Source organism: Urocampus carinirostris, chromosome 14 (assembly GCF_059441175.1).
Source record: "Urocampus carinirostris isolate Australia breed hairy pipefish chromosome 14, RoL_Ucar_1.0, whole genome shotgun sequence".
NCBI lineage: Eukaryota > Metazoa > Chordata > Actinopteri > Syngnathiformes > Syngnathidae > Urocampus > Urocampus carinirostris.
This window is the reverse complement of record NC_142362.1, coordinates 19702993-19729563: the sequence shown is the minus strand read 5'-3', so window position 1 is coordinate 19729563 and position 26571 is coordinate 19702993. Positions and strand designations below refer to the sequence as shown.

Genomic DNA, 26571 nt, shown 5'->3' with positions numbered 1-26571 from the left:
AGAGAGCTAGAACCTGTCACCGGATTAAAATATCTTAGAGCTGTCATATTAGAATAGGGGTTGAGGACCAGAAATGATGGCCCGGATAGCTCAAACCACAGCCGGACTTACCAGACTTAACCCATCTGGAGGGAAAAGAACATAGAGGTAAAATCAGACATCACACACACGCAAGCGCTGTTTACTTCCATCAGGACTGAGCTAGATAATTCTCCAGGGCACAGTCCAAGGGGGCAGAAGGAGAGGAAGACTGAAAAAGAACTGGGCTGACAACATTAAGGAATGGACATGTGCCAACTTTGCCATGACCCAGAAAAAGGCCAGGAACAGTGGAGAAGACTGTCCAGAGTTGTATCCTCATTGGTGCCCCGATGACCAATGCAGTTCCAATGCAGTTAAGGGATCCGTGAATTAGTAAAAAATAATAAGCCCTTGTAGTCTGAAAATAAATATTTCCTTATTGAAGCTCCGTAGCAAACTTTCTGCTGTATTTCAGTATCAGGTTAAGTGTAAACTACACTAAACTGGAAGTACAGTAATCCCAAAATAAAAGCCTTAAAACCAGATGCAGTATTTTTCAGTGCACATTACAAAATAAGTTCAAGTTCTGGGGACAAATAATGATGATGTTATTTATATTTTGCATTTAAATGAAGCTATATCGCAAACTTTCTACCTTCTTTTGAGAAAAAATTACATTAGGTGTAAACTACCCAGAGCTGGAAAAGGTCATAACTAAACGTGTTAAAACTGGAAGAGGTGTTCTTAAGAGTTCATGAAGAAAACAAAAGAATGCTGTTCCGGGCAGTAAATATTGTTGTGGTTAATGTATTTACCCTTTGGATTAGAATAAAGCTCCAGCTGGGAGGTCACAGGTTCAAGCCTCGGCCGAGTCATATCTAAAACTTACAATATTGGTACCTATTGCTTCCCTGGTTGGCGCTTGGCATCAGGCGTTGGAATTGGGGAGCTTGGTCACCTAACGACTAAATATCGAGGAGAAAAAAAACCAAAACAAGACGAAAGAAATACTTTAAGTGAGAAACGCTCTGAAAAAGATGACGGAACTGTGAATATTTGTGTCAGGATTGTGGGCGCAAATGAAAAAACAAAGAATTTTAAGTGCTAAAATCAAGGTTTTTCCCTGTAGACTTTATTGAGATCCTGGTGGGTAGACAGTAAAGAGCAGTGTTTTTAAAACAGTGTGCCGTGAAACCTTGTCTAGTGTGCCACGACAAAATGTGCAATCTTCTGTACAAATTGTTGCTTTTTTAAGTGATCAGCCACATATTTAACATTCTATTATATTAGTAGGTGAATTTCATATGTTTATCACCTGCTTATGAAGTACAGTATACTTTATAATTTATTTTGTCTGATGAAGCTGTTTAAGATTACACTGCAAAAAAAATAAAAAAAATAAATAAATATATATATATATATATATATATATATATATATATATATATATATATACATATGTAATGCTTTCCTTTTGCACATAATTCTGTTGAGTTCAATTAATACTTGAAAAGAATAGTTTGAATGTAGTAAAATTAATTTATTGTTCAACTGACCGATAGTTTTGCTCATTTTAAGTGCATGTAAGTTTTCTAGAAAAGCTAGAAAATATATAGAGAATAAAACTTGAAAAACAGGTTGAAAATATGGTCAAATAAAAGATAACAGCAAAAATATGCCAATATGAATTACCCTCATTACCTCCTGAGCATGCAAAAAATGAAGGTAGCGTTTCAAGTTGTAAATTGTTATGGGAAGAACTTCTTGCAGATGAAAATGTAAGCTACACATAACCGTCATTTTACCCAACACCAACAGTATATTGGGAGAGCTTTGTTCCCAAAATATTTACTCATGCATTGTTCAGTTTCACAAATATATTTTTGATTTCTTCTTTTAACAAAAAAGTCCTTAAAATGTGGAAGAATTTGGCCATGAAAACGTTGTTTGAATCCTGAAATGTGTACTGGGCTATATGTGGCCAGCATTTGCTGACCATAATTCTTGAATTAACAAAGGTCCAAAAAAATCAACATGACATATTAGCAGTACGAGTTAATTATGAATCTTCTGCAGTTGTTTCCCAATTCCTTTCAGATAATCAAAAGAATCCTAGGTGAAAGGTGTTATTCTGCCACATTATGGTTCAGTTACCGATCCCACGTCCGTCCGAGTCATGGACTCCGATTCCTGTTTTTTTGTTTCGACGCCTTCTCGAGAGTCGTTTTGGTTCCAGGATGTGGCTCCTTTGGACCCGGCGGATCGAACGCCTTGCAGCAGGGGCCGCAACGAGCGAAGGGACCGAGAGCGGGAGGTCGGCACGCTTCGCTTGTTGGCGTGTTGGATGGTCAAGCGGCAACGCAGAACCTGGACGAAAACCTGCCGGAACTGACGAGACGACACGTTGTACAGGAAAGGGTTGAGGACGGAGCTCAGGTAGAAGAAGGTGTCCGCCACCGGGTGCAGAGTGACGTAACTGCGGAAATAGGCGGCTGTCCAGCGGGACTTGGGCGTCCCGGCCATCATCAGTCGGCGGACTTGGTTGGGGAACCAGCACACCAGCAAGGAACCCACGATCAGGACTGAGGGATTATATGCAAAAACAGACTCAACTTCAAGATCTACCGTAAATTCCGAGCTACAAGCGTCTACTTGTTTTCTTACATTTGAAACACTGCGACTTAAAATGTGATGCTGCTTATTCTTTTATTTTCCCCGTGGCGCACGGTTGCACCTGTGTCCCTTACCCGGATTTCCCCAGCTGCACTGCCGGTTGGGGCCATTCGGTGGCGCGTCCCCAACGCCAAGCAACTGGCTTAGCACTGGTGCAGACCAGGGGTAGCCAGACGTTTAATTAAGACAAAACATCACGGGTTCCCGCAGCGGGTGATGACGCAATGTGATTTCTGCCAAGTGTTCTGAAAACTGAACATTTTCAATGCAGGGAGTGTAAACGGCAGGAGTAACGATATGCAAAAAAGTAACATATCGTGCCACGATTAAGACATTCATTTACATTCAGCTGTTAATCTTAATCAACTACCACAGCAGTCAATATTATTTAACGGCAATAACATACACGCAGAAGTGCGACAAAAAACTAAACAAAAAAACTATACTGACTAAAATTCAGAAGCCAGAACAATCACAACAGCCTGTACCCATATTGAGTCATGCGATTTATTTTAACCTTAAGAGAGACCTTGTATTGCATGCCGCTACTGCATAAAAAATCACAATACATGCCAACAATAGTTACTAACTACGGAGGGGTACCTGATATTATGGTGACAGTTAAAGGACTGATTTATCTATTTGTTTTTCTCTCTCTCTCTCTATCTATCTATCTTGGTCATATCCCTCAAGAGGGGTGACCGACAGCAAGACAGACACATACAATAACAGAAAAGAAAAAAGGGAAAAAATAGCAAAAAACACACACAAAAATTTTCGGACCATGCCCAACCCAAATGCCCAAACAACCAAACAGGTTAGGCATATTGGCACCTAAGTTGGTCATTTCCCTTCCAGATCAAACGGGACACAAGGAAGCGGCCCTCTCACTCTGGTCAGGGTGGCACAACACACTCTTCTGTTCAACAGCAGGGCCTGACAGCTTTCACTGGTTTACCCCTGTCGCATCATACAGGTGCCCTGCCCAAAATATACTGAAATCTTCTACACCTGCTGCCACACTAAAATATTCAACAGCTGACGTGAGAAAGATTCTAAGCATTGATGTATGATTTTTTTTATTGTGGTAGTAGCAAAACATAGTCTCATTTTTCTCACTGTGTGCAATGGATGGAAGTGATTAAGATCACTTGCATGGCTTAGCTTGTGTACAGGCTGCTGGGATTGTACGGGCTTCTGAATTTTAGTCAATACTGTAAATTGAGTTTCGTTTTGAGAATGTTTTTGTCACATTCCTGCAGATATGTTAATGTAAATTGAATTCATATAAAGTGCTGCGCTAGTTGATCAAGATTGACAGCTGTGGATACTGTCCGCAAGCAAGTGTCTTAACCGCAGCGAAATGTGTTACTATTCTGCACCAGACATTTCCCTGCTGAATTTTTTAAAAGTAATTGGAAGTGAATATGTTTATTCTTATGACTGTGGGCACCTGGGGCTTAAAATACACTCAGGCTTGTAGAAAAACAAAGTTGAGTTTCTTCCTTACTCTACGCATGCAGATTTTCTTCAGATGCGTTCTGTGGTCCGAAATACACAGTACTACTTTAGGGAGAGACTCGTATGTGTCCCACCCTTAAGGTACGCGGATATTTGACAAAACAATGCTAACATACCTAGGAAAATGATGGTTTGCTTCTTGGCCATCTTCACCTTTGTACTCTCATGCTTGGACATTTTTTTCCCGTCTCCTCCGGCTGAAGAGCCCATGGATTTTCTCAGGACCAGGATCATGGCTCGACACATAAAGGCCACGCCGCCCAAAACCAACATGTACACCACAAAGGCCACAAAGATGCTCACTCTGTACATCAGCCAGCGTTCCCTCAAGTTGGTGCAGAAGGTCAAATTCTGGACTGGCTCGTTCGCCGAAACCGGTATGTGACCCTGAGTCCCTGTGGCCACCAGCAATGGTAGCGCTACCAGAACAGATACCAGCCAGGCCAGGGCGACCAATGCCGACGTACGCCGACCGCTCAGGGTCCGGAATCGGAACGGGTGGCAGATAGCCACGTAGCGTTCGAAGCTCAGCGTGGCCACATTAAGGATGGTGGCGTAGCTACACGCCTCGAATATAAAGTTATAGACCTTGCAGGCGGCGTCTCCTCCCGACGCCGAGGTAAACGGGAACCAAATGGCGCTGTAGAGTTCGACGGGCATGCCCACCAACAGAACCAGGAGGTCCGAACACGCCAGGCTAACCATGTGCTCCGTCACGTTGCGCTGAAGGTAGCCGTTACGCCGGAGAATTTGCGTGGCAAGGATGGTGGCGGAATTGCCCACAATGCCTGTCACCAGGATGAGGCTGTACAAGATGGTTAGAAAGACTTTGATACCCTGGTTGGGTTCCAGCTGCCTCCAGTCTTTTTCTTCGGGCGTCTCTGTGTCCATGTTGCTTTGGATCGTGTCTTATTATTGTCAGAAAGCTGAAACCAAAATAAATTTGAATGTAGTCAAGACTTTCCTGTAAGTTGTCCGAACGGAATCCTTTTGATGGCTACTTGTGAGAGTCCTGGCACCAAATCTAGTTCAAAGTATGCCTAGCTTCAGGCGCAGGCTCCAATTCACAATTCTGCAGGAGTTTTATGAAGCAGCAACGATAAAACGTCTTAAATCCTGACATCCGACGTCAAGAAGGTCCACGGGATCCTGTGCAGTTTCAGTTTTTTTCTTCGTTGATCTTCTCCATGTGGCTTGGATTTTGCTCATATTGATTGCGTCTTATCAGTTCCTGGGTGTAGTTGCTGTGATTAGAACCACAAGCAAAAGTTAAAAGGATTCTTCCTTCGCTGCGCTAAGCATTGACGATTTTGTTGTATCTTCCGTGAGCTCCAAATAGTTGTCAACATGATCATCTCCAAAGTTGAAAAGGTTGTAGAGGGGCGGGGAGGCTGCACTTAGACAAAAGTCGTCCTTTCCTCCCTTGGAGGAAAGTTAAATATTAAACAGTGAGCAGAGGTTTACTCACCCTCCTTATCATTAGCACTAATGGACCTGTCTTTACACTCGATATGGAATTCCAGAGGCATTGCTTTAGACGTTGTGTTATTTTCAAACTGTTTTTACAAAAAAAAAGGAAACATTTTAAAAAATGTGCTTGCCTTTTTTGTCTTTGTATTGTACGAACTGCATTGTACTTGACTTTTATTGTAGTTCAAAACTTAACTCAAGTCTAGGTGTATTTAGCATACAATTCCTGCTTGAAAGATATCTATTGAGACATTGGCCCTATTAATCAACGTTTCTTATTCAATTTACCCAATATTTTACTTTTAATTACAGTATGTAGAATAAAAACCTTGCAGAGCAGTTGTGACAAAAGTCAAACAAGTTAAAGGGCCAAATGAAGGATTCAGCTACAATGATCCAATAATGCATATGACCTAATTTAACCTACTCAAAAGCTGACAATTATATTTTCCTATGGCTTTGTCAGTAGTTTTTTATTTCTAACGGGCACAAAAGACAAACATCCTTCATAGAAAATCACCGTAATATGACAATTAAATGAGTGGCTGGTATTATTCAGGCACCATCCGTAGTCCATATTTTAGCAAAAGTGGGCTAAAATCCACTTCAAACAAAAAATAAATAATGTGTTAATCATTTACTCAACTCCAAGGAGAAGAACGGGGAATGAATCAAGATTATCTCAGGGGCCGAAGAAAACCTTTTCTGGGGCCGGATGTAGCCTGAGGGCCTAGATTCTGGTGTGTGTATTAGAGGGTCATAAACACAGCCCAAACAGATCATGGCTGCTCTCTGCTCAGTCGAATGCACTTGTAACCTAGTGCTTGTAGATAGTGTTATCTTGTAAATATTGCCTATTTAACCTAATGTTTTTTTTGTTTTCGTTTAAGTGTTTTATTCCATGTTTACCCTGGAGTGCTGTTGAAGGATTTTATACATTTGACTATAAGGGATTTTATACGGTTGAATACAAGTTACATTTATTGAATGCAATGGAGATTTTCACAGAGAAGGTTTAAGTTCAATGACAGGTCATGCTGATCCGAATGCGGAATGTTTTGTTTAGTTCTGTTGATAACAGAACTGTGACGTGGACGGCAGGCATTGTTTGGAGAAGTTCTTTTGATAAGCGCTCTTCTGTTATGAGTTTATCAGACATCGGGACGCACTTCTCCGTGATGGTGGACCCCATGTGGAGGGCTTTCCTGGCACGCCCATGGGAGGAGCTGGCACACCATCTTGCGGAAAAAATGTGGGCCAGGAGAAGGAAGAATATCGAGAGAGGAGCCTTGACGAAGACTCGAGCCACACTAATTTGGCTAATATTCGATGGAGTTCACTTAGCTAAATTGTTTAAGAAATTAAGTCTGCCCCCGTGTGGAAATTCCGGTCTCTTGTTCATTTTTCCATCAAAAAGCGCGCATTGTTAGGAGAATGTAGGTTGTGTTTGGTTAATGGAGTCAGATAACTAATTCGAACAATTTGGTCAACGGTACATTTTAATATTTAGTTCCTAACGCTGTCTACTTTCGTGTAATAAACAAGCTACAGTGCGTTTTGATCAATGACAATAAAGATGAAATGAACTCCGGAGGTGCTTCGCTACAAGCAGAGACCGCGACGGATGTGGATGTTAAGGTTCCAACTGGTGAAGTGTTGTGGTGTTCCTACGGACCCCTTCTGCATCCTCGACAGGTGTTTGGCCCCTTTACCTGTACACCTCTCCTGAGTGAGGCAGCAAGGACTGAGTTACCCTTCACCTGCAGAAGGGGTCCAACTGCGACCTCTTGAAAGCCACAGCCACCTGGAACTGCTTTCGGCTACTGTGGCTATTTCCCTGATAGCCTTCTGTACTTGTGTGCAATCAAGACAATTCTAATACTCCAAATTACTGGGAAATTTAAAAACATATCTTTAATAGCACAGGAAAAAATCAAATAGAGTTACACATGTAAATGATTGACATTTAAAAGCAGCACGAATACCGTACATATTGTTATATATTTCTTATCAAGACAAAGTACCTGAGATGGGGAACTGAACACAGAACATTCATGTGGATACATTGTTGTTCTTGTTTTGCCATTTCCCCAAAGTAAGCAATAAAACTCATCGGAAACCAAACGAGGCAACATGAAAGTTTACAGACAGTAGCCGTACATAGGATAAAATCAAAACAGCTGACACGTTTAGCTTTAAAGTGCTGAACCTGCTCACAGAAACGATGCTGGCTGGTTCTTGCCTTTTCTAGGTAGCGAGCACAAAAACAGACAAGAAAGAAATCTTCTTTTCTGTGACTAGATAAATTCATTGGAAACGGAAATCAAATTTGGCCTAAAACCCAACAGCACCAAATTGGAGTGGTCCGACGAATGTCGGCATACATACTTCAACAAGTTTTGAAGGCCGATCTGAAAACAGGCTGCAGAGATTCGAATGAAAACCTGACAATTTGACCCATTTAAGTTATCATAGTAAAAACAGTTTTTCAATGTGAAAGATTTGTGTTTTGGAATGCTTGAAGAAAGAAACTCATTGAGAAGAAGTTACTCGAGAATATTCCTGGAAATCGACTCAACCCAACATACAGAAGTACCTTAAGATTCAGTTCATTCCAAGAAAGAAATATGCCAAAGAAATCATGTCCAAAGAAATTTTCCAATATAAATATCTGTAATATAAACTAATCCCAGCACTACAAAAAAACAGCCCTTACAATTACGTAACCACAAAAACATTGCTAAACATATTCCTAATGGGCACACTCCCTCGCCAGGTCAATGACACAAATGCCATGCTCCTGCTTGGCAATTATTTCATGTTTTGCTTGCACCGTGATCATTTTCTTGGTTTCTTACTTGTCAAAACCATTGGCCTTAGCTTTGGGAACCCCAATAATGATAAAATATGGAATATGTATCCCTCAAATGTGATTGCGTCTAAACATCAGGGTTTGTACATCTTTTTCATGGCCGAATTCAAGCACTTTTATGGACTTTCAAAACTAATTCTTCAATTTCTCCAGTACAATCAAAAGAAGAAATCTGGTGTGAATCATGTATTTTGCTGATGCACAAATTTATCTGCAAATCACATATGAGATTTTTCATCTTGTGTGTGGATTTATCAAGACGTGATTTTAGATGTTGAGTAAATCTCGAATATATTTGTTGATCTGAACAACACGTGTGTAAATATTTTTGAGACAAATTTCTCCCCAAAGACCAGTGGGGTAAATGATGTAAATATTTAGATAAAATTGTTAGTAGCAGGAAGTTCTTCCCTTTACGATTTACCATTGGGGAAACACGACCCTTATTGTTTGCACGGCCCGCAATTGATACGTAATCCTCGCACCAATACACATTTTATAGTGGCCTGTTTGGGTGTAGCATGCACCTGTCCTCTTGGGCGTGACCCATAGGGGGCAATAACTATTCTTAGGACAATGCCATACAAACTAATGCCAGCTGCTTTTAATCATGCAGGAAAAAATGCAATGGCAAAGCGAAGCCACTAGAGAGCAGTATCAGTGTCATTTTTAAGCAGATTTGTGAAACATGGCCACAATTACAAGCACTTCACCCAAAATTAAAGTATTTTTCAATCCTTGAGAACACAATAATAATATTCAAGTATTTCAAGCGGGGGTAGGAACCCCGAAACTTTCAAATCTTAATTTTCTTCTATATCAGGGGAAAAATTTGATTGTGCGGGACAATCGTACCTGAAATTAAAACAAACTGTACTGTAAAACTTTTGTTGGGATTTTGGCCATTAAGAACCCTAACCCTGGATATCTTATGCATTTTTCTGAGGAGCAAAAATAGCTTTTTGCCGATTCTTTACTGAGTCCCTTCAAACATTGTTTTCTAAATGGTACAGGTTGGTTTTTCGGATCTCTGACACTGGACAAGTAGCTTACTCAGCCGGGCTTTATATTAAAGGGACAGTGTGTAATGTTTAACCACTACATTTTACTCTATTGAGTAATATAACCGAAAAGGAGTGCTACAAAGCACAAAGAAGAATACAAATTTCAGAGGCTCAAAGTGACCAAACCGCAACTCTTTTCTTTACATTTTTTTGCAAAGCCACTCGCAAAGAAAAAATAAAAGGAAAAAGGAAAACCAGGATACATATGATGTAAACAGAAAAAAATGGGGACTAAAAAAGGAAGGAGAAAAAGGGAGAGGAATAATAAAAAAGGAAGGTAAAAACAGGAAAAAAGAAGAAAATTAAACCATAAGGTAAAAAGGAGAAAAAGCAAAAAAAGAAAATACAATGAAAAAACAAGAAAATGGAGGAAATACATCAAGGAAAAAGAACATTAAAAAACAATTAAAGAAGAAAAAAAGTGAGAAGACGAAGAAAACAAAAAAGGGGGGAAAGAAAAAGAGACAAAATGCAAGGAATAAAAAATAAAAAGAAGAAAAAAATCCCGGACAGTGCAATGGCCGATAATCATGCCAGCCCCCATCTAGGTCTCATCTAATGTCGATTAAATACAAACGTCCCCACCTAAGTTTTTTTCCCTAATCAATGTCATTATTTTGGTGCTAAATATTACACACTGTCCCTTTAACGTCATAATTGATAACGTTATCATGAACATTTTGGGGCAAATGTTGCGAATGCTTGTACGACTAGAAGTTCAAAACACAAAACATTTTGGAACCTAAACGAGTCAATTTGATCTCTCAGTGATCATTTAATAAATGTTGCAAAAGTGAAAATAAGAAACCTGCCAAGAAACAAACATTGAGGCCACAGATAAAGATAAGCTACCAAAAACGGTCCGTTTGACCTGCGATGTGAACAGAGTTAACGTAGTGTCGCTATACTTTCCAACTGGAAGAGAAGAGACTGGAAAAAGGCCATTGTAAGAAAGGCAAAACTTTGAATGTGGAAGGCCGCACAAGATCCTTTGTTGGCGCTCTGCTCACATTTCATTTGGTCAAGAATGGTCGAGTCCAGCGCCATCTGTTGACGTCAGTTTATATCCATTTACGAAACAAAATTAGAGGAAGAACTCGGCCAGCAGGCACGGCTGGATCATTGTCTGTCTTTGCCGCCAGATTGATTTGACACCTAAGAAAACAGACCAAGAATTTAAAAAAAAAATCAAATAAAGATTCAATCGTCAATCATAAAGAATCTTTGTTAGGCTACTCTCTAATTAATTGCATTGTTTCACACACAGATAAGTTGTGATAGCTTATGTTTCCCTAATTAGAGTCGACCCCGGGAAATGCATACCTGTCAACCTGTACGTTTTTGCCGTACAAAGTACGTTTATTATGCATTTGAAGACGTGTACGACGTACAAGGAAATCCGTACGGAAAAACGCAAATTTGTCAATGATGGGTAGCATCCGATATACACCGACTATCACGAAACGGCAAATCAATCAAGTCAAACGAGTTCGCCGCGGTAGCCTCTATCACGGTATCGTTTTTTTTTTTTGCAAACGAAGTGAGCAGTTTGATGCGCCTGGGTATTTCCCATCATGCATCATTCTGTGGTAGTTGTGTAATGAAAGGAAGCCCGTCTCTTTTTAGAGAACCGGCTTTTTCGGCACAACTCATTAAAGAGGCTCTCAAACGGCTAACTTGATTTGATGCATTATATTACGAATCATTATTGTTGTATAAAGAAGTTAAGAAAAAAGGAAGTATAAAAGGAGAAAATGAAAAAAGACCGGTTTGTGGTTATCCCTTTAATCAGTATATTACCAACAATAATTTAGAAAATGAATTCATAATTTGAATAAGAAAATTCTACTTAATTATATTCGCATGTATTTTTTCCTTCTCCAGTGAACGTCCAAGCTACTTAATTTTTGAACTTTTTTATAATAAACCTCATTAATGTTGAGAAATTCAGTATATCACAACAAAATGTTAATTAAGAATATATATGATATGACGAAACACATGTACAATATAACATGTTAATCTACATAAACAAACATGTTTGGAAAAAAAATATGGTGTAAGATTTTTTTTTTATTTTGTAAGGGAAAATACGACACTTTGTAAGGGCATGGAGCCGTGGAGGTTGACAGGTATGGATATGGCGACTCTGCCTTATGGAGTTTTCACTTTACGGTGTGAAATAAAGTGTTTTTTGACCCTCTTTACAGCATTTAACCCGCTATACCGCATCAACAACCAATTACTGAGTCTCTAAAATGCAAGTTTGCTATTGGTCAACGTCACTTCAAATGCTGGTCTGCTATTGGTCTGTGTCACGGGATCAGGAAAATGCTGATATGTTATTGGCTGAATTGCCTTCCACAATGCCTTTCTCTTCATTCAGTTGAGTGATGTGTAAAGACTGTGACTTTTGTTTTGTATATATTTGCTGTGGGTCCCCAAATTTGCAGAGATGGTAAAGGGAGAGGCAAAAACATGATAACCAGGAGAACAAAGCTTGCAATTATAAAGAAAAACAAGGAAAGCACACAAATCCCCACCCATGCTAAGCTGCATGGCTTTAACAAGTTGACGGTTAGGACAATTAGTAAGAAAAAAGAGGTGATTAAAGCAAGGAAATCGTCTAAAGGCATGACAATCCTTGCACGTGGACATTTTATTTAAAACCGATGTTATTTTTACTACAGTCTTCTCCCCCATCTGCATCCACCAGCTACTCTACTGTAACAGCTTAAGTAACATCACATATAAAGGTAAATCAAATTGTATTTTTCCTTTACATGAATATCTATTTAAAATGTTAGTTAATCCTACGCAAATATATCACACTTAAGTAGTACCTATGACATACTAATTTGTTATTTGAATGTTTCCATCTGGAGTACCGGAGATAAAGAAGGCATTAGCTAAATATTATTGGGTTCTGGCTCCCTGCTATACGGTATTATCACTTTGAGATCCATATTTCAGAACAAGTTCAAGTTGTATCCTACGGGGCTACTGAATTCAGAGCAGGATTTTCTAGCGACTGTCCCCCTTCTCCACCAGGTCGAAATATTTTAGCGGTGATGGTTGTTATCAGCGCTTTGAACAAACGTTTATGTGTCTCGTCATGTACTTCCGTGTTTGGACATTAGGCAGTGACTAGGGAGGGCGGATGGGGATCATCACAGATACAGGACAGACAATTTTTAGGAGCTTCGCTTTAAAATAAAACAAAACGGGATGACTCACTTGACCGGAGATCATGAGCACAAGCTTCCTTGGTTCATAGAGACAGTGTGCAAAGGGATAAGGCTTTCGCACAGCTCCTTGTCTTCGGGAAGTCTTTTGCAATAGGGAGGGGAGAAGGACTGTCAGTCATGAACACCTTACAATAACAAAAACTATGACTGTTACATTAGTCAATTTAATACGCATTAAAGTGACAATGTGTAATAACTCTCCAATAAAGGTCAATGGAGCTTGGAATGGAGCATAAGTGTGTGCATTGAAGAAGAAACACTACAAAAAACCCAAAGAATACAACTTGGCCGACTTCGGAATAATCTGAATTTCAGCCAGCCCCAGAACATGAAAGCTGCAGTTAATCTCATAAAAGACCGAGCCAATTGGATACACCAGAAGCAGCTAAAAAGAGCCAATAGCTGGAGTTGGGCACAAATGGTGCAAGTGGCTAACTTTAGCTGGTAGCGGGAGGAGCTACTCAAAAGGCCAAGACTCAAGTCAAGTCAAGTCATGTTTATTTGTATAGCCCTTAAACACAAAGAGTCTCAAAGGGCTACACAGACCACAGATTATTGCAAACCACAGACTATTATTACACCATTACACCATCCCCTGATGTAAAACCTGAGCTATATTTACACAGAGCAGCTAACAATAGCGTTGAGCCATAGCCTACAGCCAAGTGGCTAACATGAGAGGCCAGAGAAGGGAATAGTGGAAAAAAGGCCTGAATGCAGCAATTATAACTCATGTGTTGTTACCTCCCGTCTCGATTACTGCATTGTACTAGTCGCCAGTCCCCCGAAGTCAAGAATCAAAAGCCTGTAGCTGGTAAAAATGCTGCAGTGAGGCTTTTAACAAAGACAAAAATGTTTTATCACAGTACGCCAATTTTGGCGGACCCTCACCGGTTCCCTGTCAGTTTAAGATGTGATTTTAAGGTTATGAGGATATTATACAAAATTATGCATATGTTTTAGATTAAAATCTCCCCCTTCGTTCATGCTCAAATCCTTTGCTTGGAAAACACTGGTCTACTAGTGATCCCAAGAGGCAAGAAGAAATCCGCAGGTTCTATAGCGTTCTCCATTCGGGCCCAGGTGCTGTGGAATGCTCTGCTCTCAGAGATTCAATTTGCAACCTCAGTGAAAGAGTTTGAATCTAAGCTTAAAACATGTTTATATTCAATAGCTTAAAAATGATGTTGACCTCAGGAAGCTGTCATCCGGTAACTCTGTCATTTCAGGTTGATGAAGTCTGTATTGTTTGTTGATGCCATGGCAACATCAATTACAGCCTGGTCATTCTGGAAGGGGGATTACCTCATGTGCAGCCCCTTTAAAGGTTTTTTATTTCTCATGCAGAGGTTTTTGAGTTTTGCCTTACCCTGATTTAGGTTTCTGTTTAGGGATGGTCTTATAGAAGTCTTTAGTCTATAGAGCCCTTTGAGACTTCTTGTGATTGAAGAGAAGTGAAGGCCTAACAATGAGTTTCTGATCAAATCAAGTTTGTGATTACCTGTGAAGGCGATGTCTTCTGCAGACGACTGCGTAGAGTCTCCGCAGGCCCACCATGACTGGGTCCCAATTGTTGTAATGACATAAAAACGTGGCGATGAAAAAGGACAGGAAGACTGGCACCGCCCCAGCAAAAAACAGCCACGAAAAACGTACCTGCACACAAAAACATTATCTCGTAATTGCCATTGTTGCAACATGAGCTGCTCTTGTGAGCAATAGAGTAAAACACGGCATTTGTAATTTTTCTAGAAAAGAACAGAAATAGATTTCATAGAAAATGTGGACTATTGTAGGCTGTAAAGGTGACAATTACATATTCATAATTTACAAGAATACACATGAACCCCAGGATACAGTGACAGTACCTAAGAAGTTTTAATATGCTATTTGCTGAACTAGCTCCTATACAGTAAGACCTTGGTTATCGCGGTTAATGGGGACCAAAACCACCCGCGATAAGTGAAAATCCGCGAAGTAGCGGCGCACCTTAAAAAAAAAAATATATATATATATATATATATATATATATATATATATATATATTTTTTTTTGTTAAATTATTATTTTTTAGACCCGGTTAATGGGGAACAAAACCACCCGCAAAATGTGAAAATCTGCGAAGTAGCGACGCCCCTTAAAAAAAAAAAATATATATCATCTCATTATCTGCACCGCTAATCCTTATTAGGGTGACGCCGCGTCCGCCGAACTGCTCGGAAAATACTTAACCACGTTGCAATGCGATACTCAATATTTTTGTACCGTTCTTATTGGCTATAGGTCCTAAAGCTTGCAGTAAGGCTAAAAGAAAAAGCAAAATTACAATAACCATGGAAACCCAGCTTACGAAAATCAAGAAGAATAAACGGGGCGTACAAATCAATACCCTCTCTAAGTTACATGGCTATTGGCAATTGGCATTCAAGACTAATATTAAGAATAAGGAGGCGATTAAAGCAAGGAAATCCAAGGGTATGACAGTCCTCGCATTTAAAAGTTTTCAAATGAGTTTTCATTTTAAAATGAAACCAAACACCCCCCAGCATCCAACTGCTACTGCATAGTACCACCCCAAGTTACGTCACAACAAAGGTAAATAAAAGTTTTATTGTTTCTTTCCAAAGAAAATATATCTATTTATAATGGTATTTCATCTTATGTATTACACATAAGTAATACTTATTATATACTAATTTGCTGTTTGAATGTTTCTACCAGGGGTATTGGTGGATCAAAAGGCATTAGCATAGGTTTTATCCCCTCTATATGAGAATTTCACCAGGCAGTAACCTCCTCAAATTAGATTAATGTAATATCCGGGGGATTTACTGTTTGTAAAATCAGCAAGGCTACAAAACAAAATATTTATCCTCAATGTAATGTATTGTACAGACCTTCTGCATGAAAATGTCAGCCAGAATGGAGAGCGGGATGGTAAGGCTCAAGGCCAACGTTCCAATGAGCGACGAAGTGAGGAAGCAGCCCCTGCACAGGCAAAATTAAAGTCAATAAGAGTAAAGGTCCGTTTTGGAAAGGAGTTAGGTCTGGTATTAAAAACACAATAAACTTATCAGGCCCTCACCACAGCCAGAGGAACTCTGACAGGACTGTCCCGATGAGGCCGTTGACCAGGATGTACGTCCACACCAGCCTGCTGGGGAGCTCGAAGGCCTCCAAGCCCGAGTAGTGAAGCAGGACGAAGCCCGGCCACAAAAGCAGAAGGTTGAACAAACCCACGAAACCTGTCGCACACAAACGCAACACCCCGTTTGGCCTTTGGACTTAGGTCGCTATGTTCAGGTCTTACCGAAGAACATGGGAATGTCCAACTTGTCCTCCCGATCTACCCGTCTCTTGATCATCACTATGTACACTGCGTACAAAACCGCTCCGGCCAAAGACCACAAGGAACCTGCGCCAGGATTTGACATCACACTTTTTTCTTTTCAAAGATCTGGGTAGAAGATTTACCCATGGTGCCTTTCTCGTCGGGACGCTCCATGCTGGATAGGCTCACCAGGGCCACACCTCCCATACTAAAAATTAAAAATAAAGAGGAGCCACGTCAATGCGCGAAAAAACAGGACTTAGAACCAGCTCTTGGTTTTATGGAAAAACCTATTGAAATGTTTTGTTGCTGCAGCTGTACTTAAAAAGGACAGTGTGTGTCATTTGATCACTACATGTTGCTGTGTTGTTTAGTGCAACCAAAAACAAGTGGTAAAAGGGACAAGGAAGAATACCAACTACGGAGACTCAAAAACACCAAACCGCACCATTTTTCTTCAAATTTTTTTGCCCAGCATTTTACAAGGATGGCCGACAATGATGTGAGCTCCCTCTAGGAGAGGCTCATGTGTAATAATTGCAAATATTTATACAGTACCTCCAAGTACTTTAAAAGAATGTACATTTATGTGATAGTTCATGTATTTTTGCTGTATGTTTGAGGCTGTTTCTGTTCTTTTGAACCAGCACTAAAATATTTTGGTCACTTAACGGCCAAAAAGGAAAAAAAAAAATTGTTCTTGAAACTGCCAAATGAATGAACTATACTACCTCTTCTGCATCCACCAGCAACTCAACTGCACTCGCTCAAATCAGGTCACACCAAAACGTGCATCATAGATTTGTTACTCTTACTAGGGAAAATGGCCATAACCAATCAAGTTTAATAATCCTTGTGATAGGATGTTTTAAAATCCATTTAGATTTAAATCTGCTATGTCTCCACTTTTCTACATCTACCTACTCCACCAGCTCAAGGTACGTCACACCAAAGGAAACCGTCAAGTCATGTTTAAGTCATCTTTAATAATAAGAATTGTCAAAGGGCTGCACAGACTATAGACTACTACTATTACACCATCCCCGAAACTAAAACCTGAGGAAATGAAAAAACCTTGAGAAAGGGACGCAACGTGAGAACACTCTCAAACCTACGGCTTTCTTCTTGCGATCACTAGTAGACAAGCATTTTCTGAGTAAATTTATTTTTTCCTTTAAATTTATAAAGTATTTTGATTATATGCAAGCACATTACCAATAAGTAGTACTTACTACATACTATTTTGTTACTTTGACGTTTTTCTCTAGGTCACTGGAGGTTCAAAAGGCATTAGATAATTATCATAGGTCTCTATCCGCCACAATATGATAACTTCCCTATACAATTCCACTTCAGAACAGATTCATGTCCTATCCTGGAAGTCTACTTTACAGATCCCCGTTTCAAAACATCAGCAGTCTCACCTGAGCGCCACTGCTAATAACTTGGACAACGTGAAGCGATCGCTGCTATTACTGGGAAAGATTGCAGCCAAAATGAGCGTGAAGAGGCCTGTGGGTGGACAGGAAGGAGGAGAAAGTGAATTCAAGCATGCGCTCATCGTTTTGACAGTGACTCACCTGACGTGGATGACAAGATATTGACAATGGCCACCTGTGTGTCGGACAGCGCTTCCTGGTATGACAGGTTGGCGAGGAACCACTGCCCCAGGAGAAAGGTATGCTCACTATGACACCAAACAAGGTCCAAATTCCAAAGACGGGACTGTGACGCACCACAAAGCAGAAAAAGAAGCTGATCTTGGCCACGTCGCCGATGCCCAGCTTGCCCATGGTGCGCAACATGGCCTCGTGGTCCTTGGCGGCCGGGTAGGACATGCGCGACAGTTTGGCCTCCAGGGCTTGCGTGGATGGCAGCTGGCGCACCTCCATCATGTTGCTGAAGCGCACACGATGCTTCTTACAAGCCGCTGGAATGCAACAAACATGCTTAATAAGCACATACAAAGTCAGAGGGCCGGATCAAAAAGTCTAGGGCCGGACTGATGGAATATTGACAATTTTTCAAATGCAGCATGTAGTTTATTGAAGGTAATTGGAGCTATAATATATTGAAGTATAATCAGAAAAATAAAAGCTTTTTTGAAATACTTCAGTAGTCTTTAAAATTTGTAAGGCATAATAAGACAAATTCCCTTAATATGAAAATACCCATTACATGAACCTTAAATGAAATAAGTTTCTAATGCTAGTTCCTAAAATTGTGCTGGTCACAGCTAACGACCACTAAAGCTAGTGAGAGAGCTTGAGGTATCAGCTGCTAAAGCAAAGATTGTAGCTAATGTTGTGCTAGTCACAGGTAACAAACCCTAAAGCTAATCAGAAGATCACATGTCTGCTGCTAAAGCTATGCCAGTTGCTAATATTGTTCTACTCACAGCCAACGACCTCTAAAGCTAGGGAGTGTCTAAGATGTCATTTGCTAAAGCAATGCTAGTTGCTGAAATTGTATAATCACAGCTACCGACCTCTCAGGCTAGTGAGGGAGCCTGAGTTCCATAAGATGATAAAACAATGCTAGTTGCTAATGTTGTGCTAGTCTCAGCTAACGACCCCTAAAGCTTGTGAGAGAGCCTGATATACCGGCTGCTAAACCAATGCTAATTGCTAATGTTGTGCTAGTCACAGCTAACAAACACAAAAGCTAGTCAGAGCGTCTGACATGTCAGCTACCAAAGCAGTACCAGTTTCTAATGATGTGCTATTCGACCCCTAAAGTGCTAGGCGATGAAAATACCAAAGCAAACCGCGAAACCCTAAAGTAAAGTTTGTGCTAACTACTCAAAATAGGAGGGATTGGATGATTTTTGGCATGTATTATGTGGATTCATTTTCATTTTCCGGCCAGCTAGCCGCTATTATTCAGGCACCATCAGTACCCTATAGTTTTTATTTTAGCAAAAGTGGGCTGCATTGACTTCCAAGGAAAAAAATACTAGAATTGTTTTTCTCGTTCTCTCAATTAAAGTATGTTTTAATATAATTGGATTGAAATACAATAAAGTGTAAACATCTAGAAACCACAAACAGCACTTTCATCATGGACAGGTACCATTCAGGGAAAAAAAATACAAAAATCCTGTTGTTTGATAGAGTAATGTACTAAGATTATCTCAGGGGCCATGGAAAACCTTCTCACTGGCAACACCCGGCCCCGAGCCTTCACTTTGACATATGTGACATATGTGGTTATGAAACAAAGCCAACTCACGAGATTCGCAATCGACATCGATCAATCGGTTGGCCACATCGTTAGGTACGTCCTGAAACTTGACGGGCACGTAAAGTGGTTCGCTCTGAAAAGAAGAAGCCATTGGTAAGAGGACCAGAACCCTACCATGTCTATGCAGGATATAGTCTGACTGGGACCAAAAGTTGGATTTTTAGAGCAAGTCAATAGTTTAAAAATTAACCCTGTATACATGGCGTTTTGAGTATTCCGATTACAAGGGCAAAGCACTTCATGCATAGTTTCTGCATTTAACTTTTGCCATGAATTAAAGGATACTTTTATTCATGTCACTCACCGAAAGCAACTAAGTATATCTTGTGAAGAATCAACAATAAGTGGGACACAATCATGAAGTGGAACACACTTTTTTGGATATTTTAACTTTTTAAAAAGTGTCGTTTAAAGTTTGCCACAAGCCACCTGGGAGACACACCAAACAAGTGGAAGAAGGTGCTCTAGTCAGATGAGACCAAAATCAAACTTTTTGGCAACAATGCAAGACGTTATGTTTGGCGTAAAAGCAGCATGGCTCATCACCCTCAACACACCATCCCCACAGTCAGACATGGTGGTGGCAGCATCATGGTTTGGGCCTGCTTTTCATCAGCAGGGACAAGGAAGATAGTTTAAAACGTATGGGAAGATGGATGGAGCCCAAAACAGTACCATTCTGGAAGAAAACCTGATGGAATCCACATAAGAACTGAGACTGGGACGGAGATTTGTCTTCCAACAAGACAATGATCCGAAACATAAAGCAAAAGCTACAATGGAATGGCTCACTAAAAAACTTATTTAGGTGTTAGAATGTCCAAGTCAAAGTCCAGACCTCAATCCAATTGAGAATCTGTGGAAAGAACTGAAAACTGCTGTTCACAAACGTTTTCCATCCAACCTCACTGAGCTCCAGCTGTTTTGCAAGGAGAAATGGGCAAAAATATCAGTTTCTCGATGCGCAAAACTGACAGAGACATACCCAAAGCGACTTGCAGCTGTAATCGCAGCAAAAGGTGGCGCTACAAAGTATTAACTCAATGGGGCTGAATAATTTTGCACACCCACTTTTTCTTTTATTTGTTAAAAAAGTTTAACATATCCAATAATTGTGTGTTCCACTTCATGATTGTGTCCCACTTATTGTTCATCCTTCGAAAGAAATTACAGTTTTATACCTTTATGTTTGAAGTCTGAAATGTGGCAAAAGATCACAAAGTTCAAGGGGGACAAATAGTTTCGCAACCCGCTGTAGACTTCATGCAAACTTACGCATTGTTTTTGTTTTTTAAGTAGACCAACTTAACCTGTTTAGGGGGAATTATATCCAACAGTTGGACTAAAGTAGATTTTATTTCCTGTAAATGTGATAGGCCAAAAACACAATGAATACATACCAAGCAATTGTTGACAGGGGCGTCATTGGTGCAGGGAGCAAAGACTTCAGTGTCGACAAACTGGACAGAATCAGTCATTTATAAAATGCTCCACAGTCTCACAAGAAAATGTAGTGCCTTGCATATTCCACAACTAATATAACTTGATTGTCCATATGCTAGCTAAACAATATCGTTTTCAAATCTACTCAAATCTTGAGGCTTCACAGTCCAGCGCTTACCAGTGAAGCGTGTTTGCGTGCAATGGAGCCGGTACACTGCTGCCTCCAAGGCCGCCACAGAAGAAAGCCCAGCAGGTAGAGCACAAACATGGAGGTCTTGGTGAAGGTACTGAAGAAGGGCTTGTTGTACTCTTGGAGTCTGAAAATGTACTGCAACCAGGACAGAAAGATGACCATGATTCACTGGGTGATTCACATCAAAGAGAATGCTGAAACATTCTAAAGTAGAACTCCTGGATACGGTGCCCTCTTTATGACATTTTCCCCACTATACAGCTAAAACAACAATTTCTTCTCATGGCCAAAAACTTATCAAATACAAACTTTACGTTTTGTGTATGGAAAACAAGTTAGGCCTGTCTACTTTTGGAACATGTCATGTAAAATCCAAGTCTCATTGGTTTGCGTCACAGCATTATGAAAATGTTGATAGGATGTCTGTTAAACTACCTCCAACAATGCCTTTCCCTTTCTTCATTCAGTTCAGAATCTCATGTGCTTGGTAAATACTTTGTGAGTCGGCAATACAAAACTAGGTTTTTTTTTAAAGGAACATAAGTGACATCATCAAGTCGTCTCTTAAAGGCACAACATGTTTAAGACCTTTTCTGAATATGATTGTTGATAAGTTTTTTTTTTTAATATAGGAAATGTCATAGGATGCCAGTTCCTTATTTTAACTATTATTGCACACTTTTGTTTGTTGTTTTGACATAATTGTCGCTTTCAGTCAATCATGTTGCTGTTCTTTGATTACCACAACCTTTAGGGCTGATCTGGTTTTTGTGACCTAGAAGATTTGTTTAACCAAAAAATGGTCATACAGGGGAGGGCCGCAGAATGGAGATGGAAATTCCTTATCGAAAGGCTTCTCTCCCTGTCCTCCTTGCAAGTTCAAAATCCGTTGATGTCTTCTCTACTTTGAGTGTCTAAAGTTTAAACTTAACAATTGTATTGAACTATTTTAGCAAAACTCCGTTCTCTTTGTCCAGTTCAGTATCTCGTGTAACATCCTTTAATTTGTTTTAGAATCACTGCTACCCATAGCTAATAGAGAAAGAAGAAGCTAATAACCATGTAAAAGAAGCTTGTGATTCTTAAGAAATGTGAAGAAGGCTCAATCAGCTACCCTTGACAATCAATACTATCAAAATTAATAAGGAAATCTAAGAGCATGACAATCCTGACATGTGGAAGGTTAAACATCAGTTTAAGTTTTAATCTGCCATTCCCATTTCCTTCTCCTCCTCTGCATCAACTCGATAACCCAACTCTACAAGCTCAAGCTATGTTTCATCAAAAGGTAAAATAAATTTCATTTTTTTATTCAAACAACATTATCAATACACATACAATGTTAATTTAGCCTGTGTGTATGTCCACCCAAGAAAAGGGGAGAGGAGTTTATATATGCCCACCATATTTCACAGGCAGTCAGGTAAGTTACCCTGGATGTGAAAAATGCCAAAAAGCTGATGCAGCACTTTTGGTTTTGTTAACTAAGCTTTTTTTTCCCCAAGAAGACATTCAATTTTCAGATACCAGTCCAAGTTTGGCCAGGATCACAATATTTCACAGGTAGGTCACTCTAGAGGTGAAAATGCCCCCCAAAACAGCACTTTGTTTTGCTGACCTAGCAGTTTTTCAAGAAAGAAATTCCCCTCTTCTCAGCCTGAACAACATTCAGTAAGAACACAATATCTTAAGGTTAGGAGGGATGACTTAAATGTAGGAAAATGCTCAAAAAGTCAACTCAACATTTTTTTCTCAAAATCCATTCCACTCTCCCAGGCCAGAACGACATTGAATATTAACACAATATTTAACAGTCAGTTAAGTTACCACAGATGTGATAACTGCACAAAAAAGCTGACTCAGCGTTATTGCTTTTGTTGACTCGTTAGTTTTCCCAGAAAGACACTGTATTCCAATACAGAACCAGTTAAGCCAGGATCACAATCTTTTACAAACTTTCAGGTAGATCACTTTGAGTTGAATGAGCCTGCTAAAATGGAAAAGTGCCAAACAAACACAAAAATACTTTTGCGTTTCAGCGCAGCTGATGTTCTAATGGCGCACAGCGATTCGAGTATTTGAATGTGTTTATTTGGGTTAATATGAGTTCCTAACCAATGAGCGAGCTTCATACCTGTCAACCTGTACGTTTTTGCCGTACAAAGTATGTTAATTATGCATTTTAAGACGTGTACGACGTACAAGAAAATCCGTACGGAAAAACGCAAATTTGTCAATGATGGGTACCATCCGGTATACACCGACTATGACGAAACGGCAAATCAATCAAGTCAAACGAGTTCGCCGCGGTAGCCTTTATCTCGGTATCGGTTTTTTTCCGTTGCAAACGAAGAGAGCGGTTTGATGCTATTGTGCGTATGCGTCTGCTATCTGGAGATTTCCCATCATGCATCATTCCGCGGTAGTTGTGTAGTGAAAGGAAGTCCGTCTCATTTTAGAGAACCAGCTTTTTCGTCTCAACTCATTAAAGAGAGCCGGCTCTCAATTGGCTCACTTGCTTTGATGCATATATTACGAATCATTATTGTTGTATGAATAAGTTAAGAAAAAAAAGGAAGTATAAAAGGAGAAAATGAAAACAGACAGGTTTGTGGTTATCCCTTTAATCAGTATATTACCAACAATAATTTAATGCAGAAAATGAATTAGTAATTTGAATAAGAAAATTCTACTTAATTATATTTGCATGTATTTTTTCCTTCTACAGTGAACGTCCAAGCTACTTAATTTTGAACTTTTTCTTTATAATAAATCTCATTCATGTCGAGCAACTCAGGATCTCACAACAAAATGTTAATTAACAATATATATGATACAACGAAACACATGTACAATATAACATGTTAAACTACATTAATAAACAGGTTTGGAAAAAAAATATGGTGTAAGAATATTTTGTATTTTGCAAGGGAAAATACAACATTTTGTAAGGGCATGGAGCCGTGGAGGTTGACAGGTATGTACCGTAGCTTTATATCTCCCGCTTTGCGGAAATTCCACTTAACGGTCGGGTTCGTTATACAACGAATTCCTGTCGCATTCCAGGTGTCCACTTATTGTAACAGGGCTGTTTTTTCTTACCGATGTGAGCTCAGAGGAGGCCACCCAGATAACATCGACCAGCAGGAGGATGAGCACCCCGAGGACCATCCGCCTCCGCTGGGCTGCAGCCGAGCTACCCGGAGAGCCCATCCGCTTCATCATCAACGCGCACTCCATCGCCACGCACTGCACGCTAAAACAAAATAAAAAGACTGTCACTTTTCTATCACTAGCTAACTTGTCATCCAAGAAATTATTGCAGCCATCTAACTTGATTTACATTTTGTAAACAAGAGTCGCTTCCAAACAGCTGTTGACGTCAAACCTGTTGTTATTTCACGTGGAACGACGCCTTTTCCCTTTCAGCCGCCGTTGGTAAGGTAATATTTTTCCAAAAGAAGTTCCTTTCTTTAAAATAAAAAACAAACAAACCCTACCAAATTGGTTAGAGTTGGATGAATTTACTCAACCGACTATCGCCGCCATGTTTGTTTTTACGAGTGATGTGTCATGGTAACCGATAACAGACGGTGAAAACTTCCGGGCCTTTCCTTCAAAATAAAAACAAATTGTAAACGTTAAACAAAACTTTTAAAGTTGAAAGGACAATTTTATTGTATTTGTATAGCAAATTATTTACTTAATGACACGTTAAAATATAAATTGAATTTAATATTACCTTAGACGTTGAAATAATGACTGAAAATAATTATATTTCCGGGTTTGTTCTTCAAAAAAATAATTAAAAACATAAAGAAAATAAAAAATAAAAACTTAAGGTGAAAGGGAAACCCTAATTGTATTTTCTCTTTTTTATTTTTTTTTTCTCCCCCCCAAAAAATGCAAAATGCAAATACATGAGGGGCGATTTTAGGTCCAGGGTGTCTCGCTGGTTAAAAACGTTTTTTTTTTCATTTCACTTAAAGTAATACAAAATGTAAAATTGAATTCTGATAACATTTTAATCAAATTATGTTGCTAAAAGCTTTTGATTATAAAAAGCCGTTTTTATCAATTCAGCGTTATTTTTGAGGACATTTTTTGACAAGCAGTTTTAGCACCTCTCCCTGACTCATGCCTATCAACCTCCACGGCTCCATGACCTTACAAACTGTTGTATTTTACCTTACAAAATACAAAATAATCTTACACCATTTTTTTTCAAAATGTGTTTATATATGTAGTTTAACATGTTATATTGTACATGTGCTTTGTTATATCATATATATTGTTAGTTAACATTTTGTTGTGAGATACTGAGTTGCTAGACATTAATGAGGTTTATTATAAAAAAAGTTATAAACATTAAGTAGCTTGGACATTTACTGTGGAAGGAAAAATACATGCAAATATAATTACCGTAAGTAGAATTTTCTTATTCAAATTATGAATTCATTTTCTACATTAAATTATTGTTGGTAATATACTGATTAAAGGGATAACCACAAACCCGTCTTTTTTCATTTTCTCTTTTTATACTTCCTTTTTTTCTCAACTTCTTTATACAACATAATAATTCGTAATATAATGCATCAAAGCAAGTAAGCCGTTTGAGAGCCGGCTCTATTTAATGAGTTGATCCGAAAAAGGCGGTTCTCTAAAAAGAGACGGACTCCCTTTCAATACACAACTACCACAGAATGGGAAATCCCCAGGCGGCAGACGCATGCGCACAGTATCATCAAACCGCTTGCTTCAATTGCAATGAAAAAAAAATGATACCGAGATGGAGCCTACCACGGCGAACTCGTTTGACTTGATTGATTTGACGTTTCGTGATAGTCAGTGTTTACCGGATGGTACCCATAATTGACAAATTTGCATTTTTCCGTACAGATTTTCTTGTACGTCCTACACGTCTTAAAATGCATAATAAACGTACTTTGTACGGCAAAAACGTACAGGTTGACAGGTATGCTGACTGGTCTGCTGCTGCATACTGACTGCCAGGCATAAGAGAGGGCTACATCTATTGCACCTACACTGAGCAGAAGCTAAAAATGACAGAGGCTAACAGGAAGCGCAGCATGGAAAGGACGGTTTTTTTTAGCTCTAGAAAAGGACAATGCCAGGTGAAATGTGTGTGTTAAAGTGGTCTGCTACTGTGGCAACGCCGCCCTGTCAATATGGCCACATAGCCAATGATGGAACATTGACACTTCATTTTCAAAATATTGTGCAAAAGCAGGTATTTTAGTTCTCTGGTTGACATTGTTTCACAGTATTTTTATTTTCGTCACATTGCTTTTTTTTGGTTTGACTCTCTGAGCTTTTGTTCTGAAACAGTTGTAAAATAAATATTTCTGTTTATGTGTTATGCTACTAACATTTGCAGTGTTGTTCTTAAATAAAAACATTGATACATCTTTAGTGCCTAAATCTTTCTTGCTGTGTTTATTGTAATTATAAATTAAATCAAAGGGGCGGGG

The 26571-nt window shown here is 39.4% G+C and overlaps 2 protein-coding genes across 3 annotated transcripts; both read right to left on the bottom strand.

Annotated features, from left to right (window-relative positions):
- Positions 1-1545: 1545 nt before the first annotated feature.
- Positions 1546-5571, bottom strand: gpr39 (G protein-coupled receptor 39). Its single transcript, XM_088352829.1, has 2 exons — positions 4332-5571; positions 1546-2603 (listed from the first exon to the last, which is right to left on the bottom strand). The coding sequence occupies exons 1-2, from the start codon at positions 5104-5106 to the stop codon at positions 2161-2163; spliced, it is 1218 nt and encodes a 405-aa protein (XP_088208955.1). The 5' UTR covers positions 5107-5571; the 3' UTR covers positions 1546-2160.
- A 2002-nt stretch (positions 5572-7573) lies between these two features.
- On the bottom strand, positions 7574-24650 carry LOC148352905 (solute carrier family 35 member F5-like). 2 transcript variants are annotated; one of them, XM_088353208.1, is made up of 15 exons: positions 24423-24650; positions 24182-24335; positions 21065-21214; positions 20844-20903; positions 19432-19516; positions 17937-18130; positions 17781-17862; positions 17625-17712; positions 16344-16408; positions 16180-16284; positions 15955-16114; positions 15767-15857; positions 14371-14525; positions 12859-12951; positions 7574-10776 (listed from the first exon to the last, which is right to left on the bottom strand). In XM_088353208.1, the coding sequence occupies exons 2-14, from the start codon at positions 24317-24319 to the stop codon at positions 12870-12872; spliced, it is 1455 nt and encodes a 484-aa protein (XP_088209334.1). In that variant the 5' UTR covers positions 24320-24335; positions 24423-24650; the 3' UTR covers positions 7574-10776; positions 12859-12869. The 2 variants fall into 2 exon arrangements, with proteins under 2 accessions (XP_088209334.1, XP_088209333.1); XM_088353207.1 differs by lacking the exon at positions 12859-12951.
- Positions 24651-26571: the final 1921 nt, after the last annotated feature.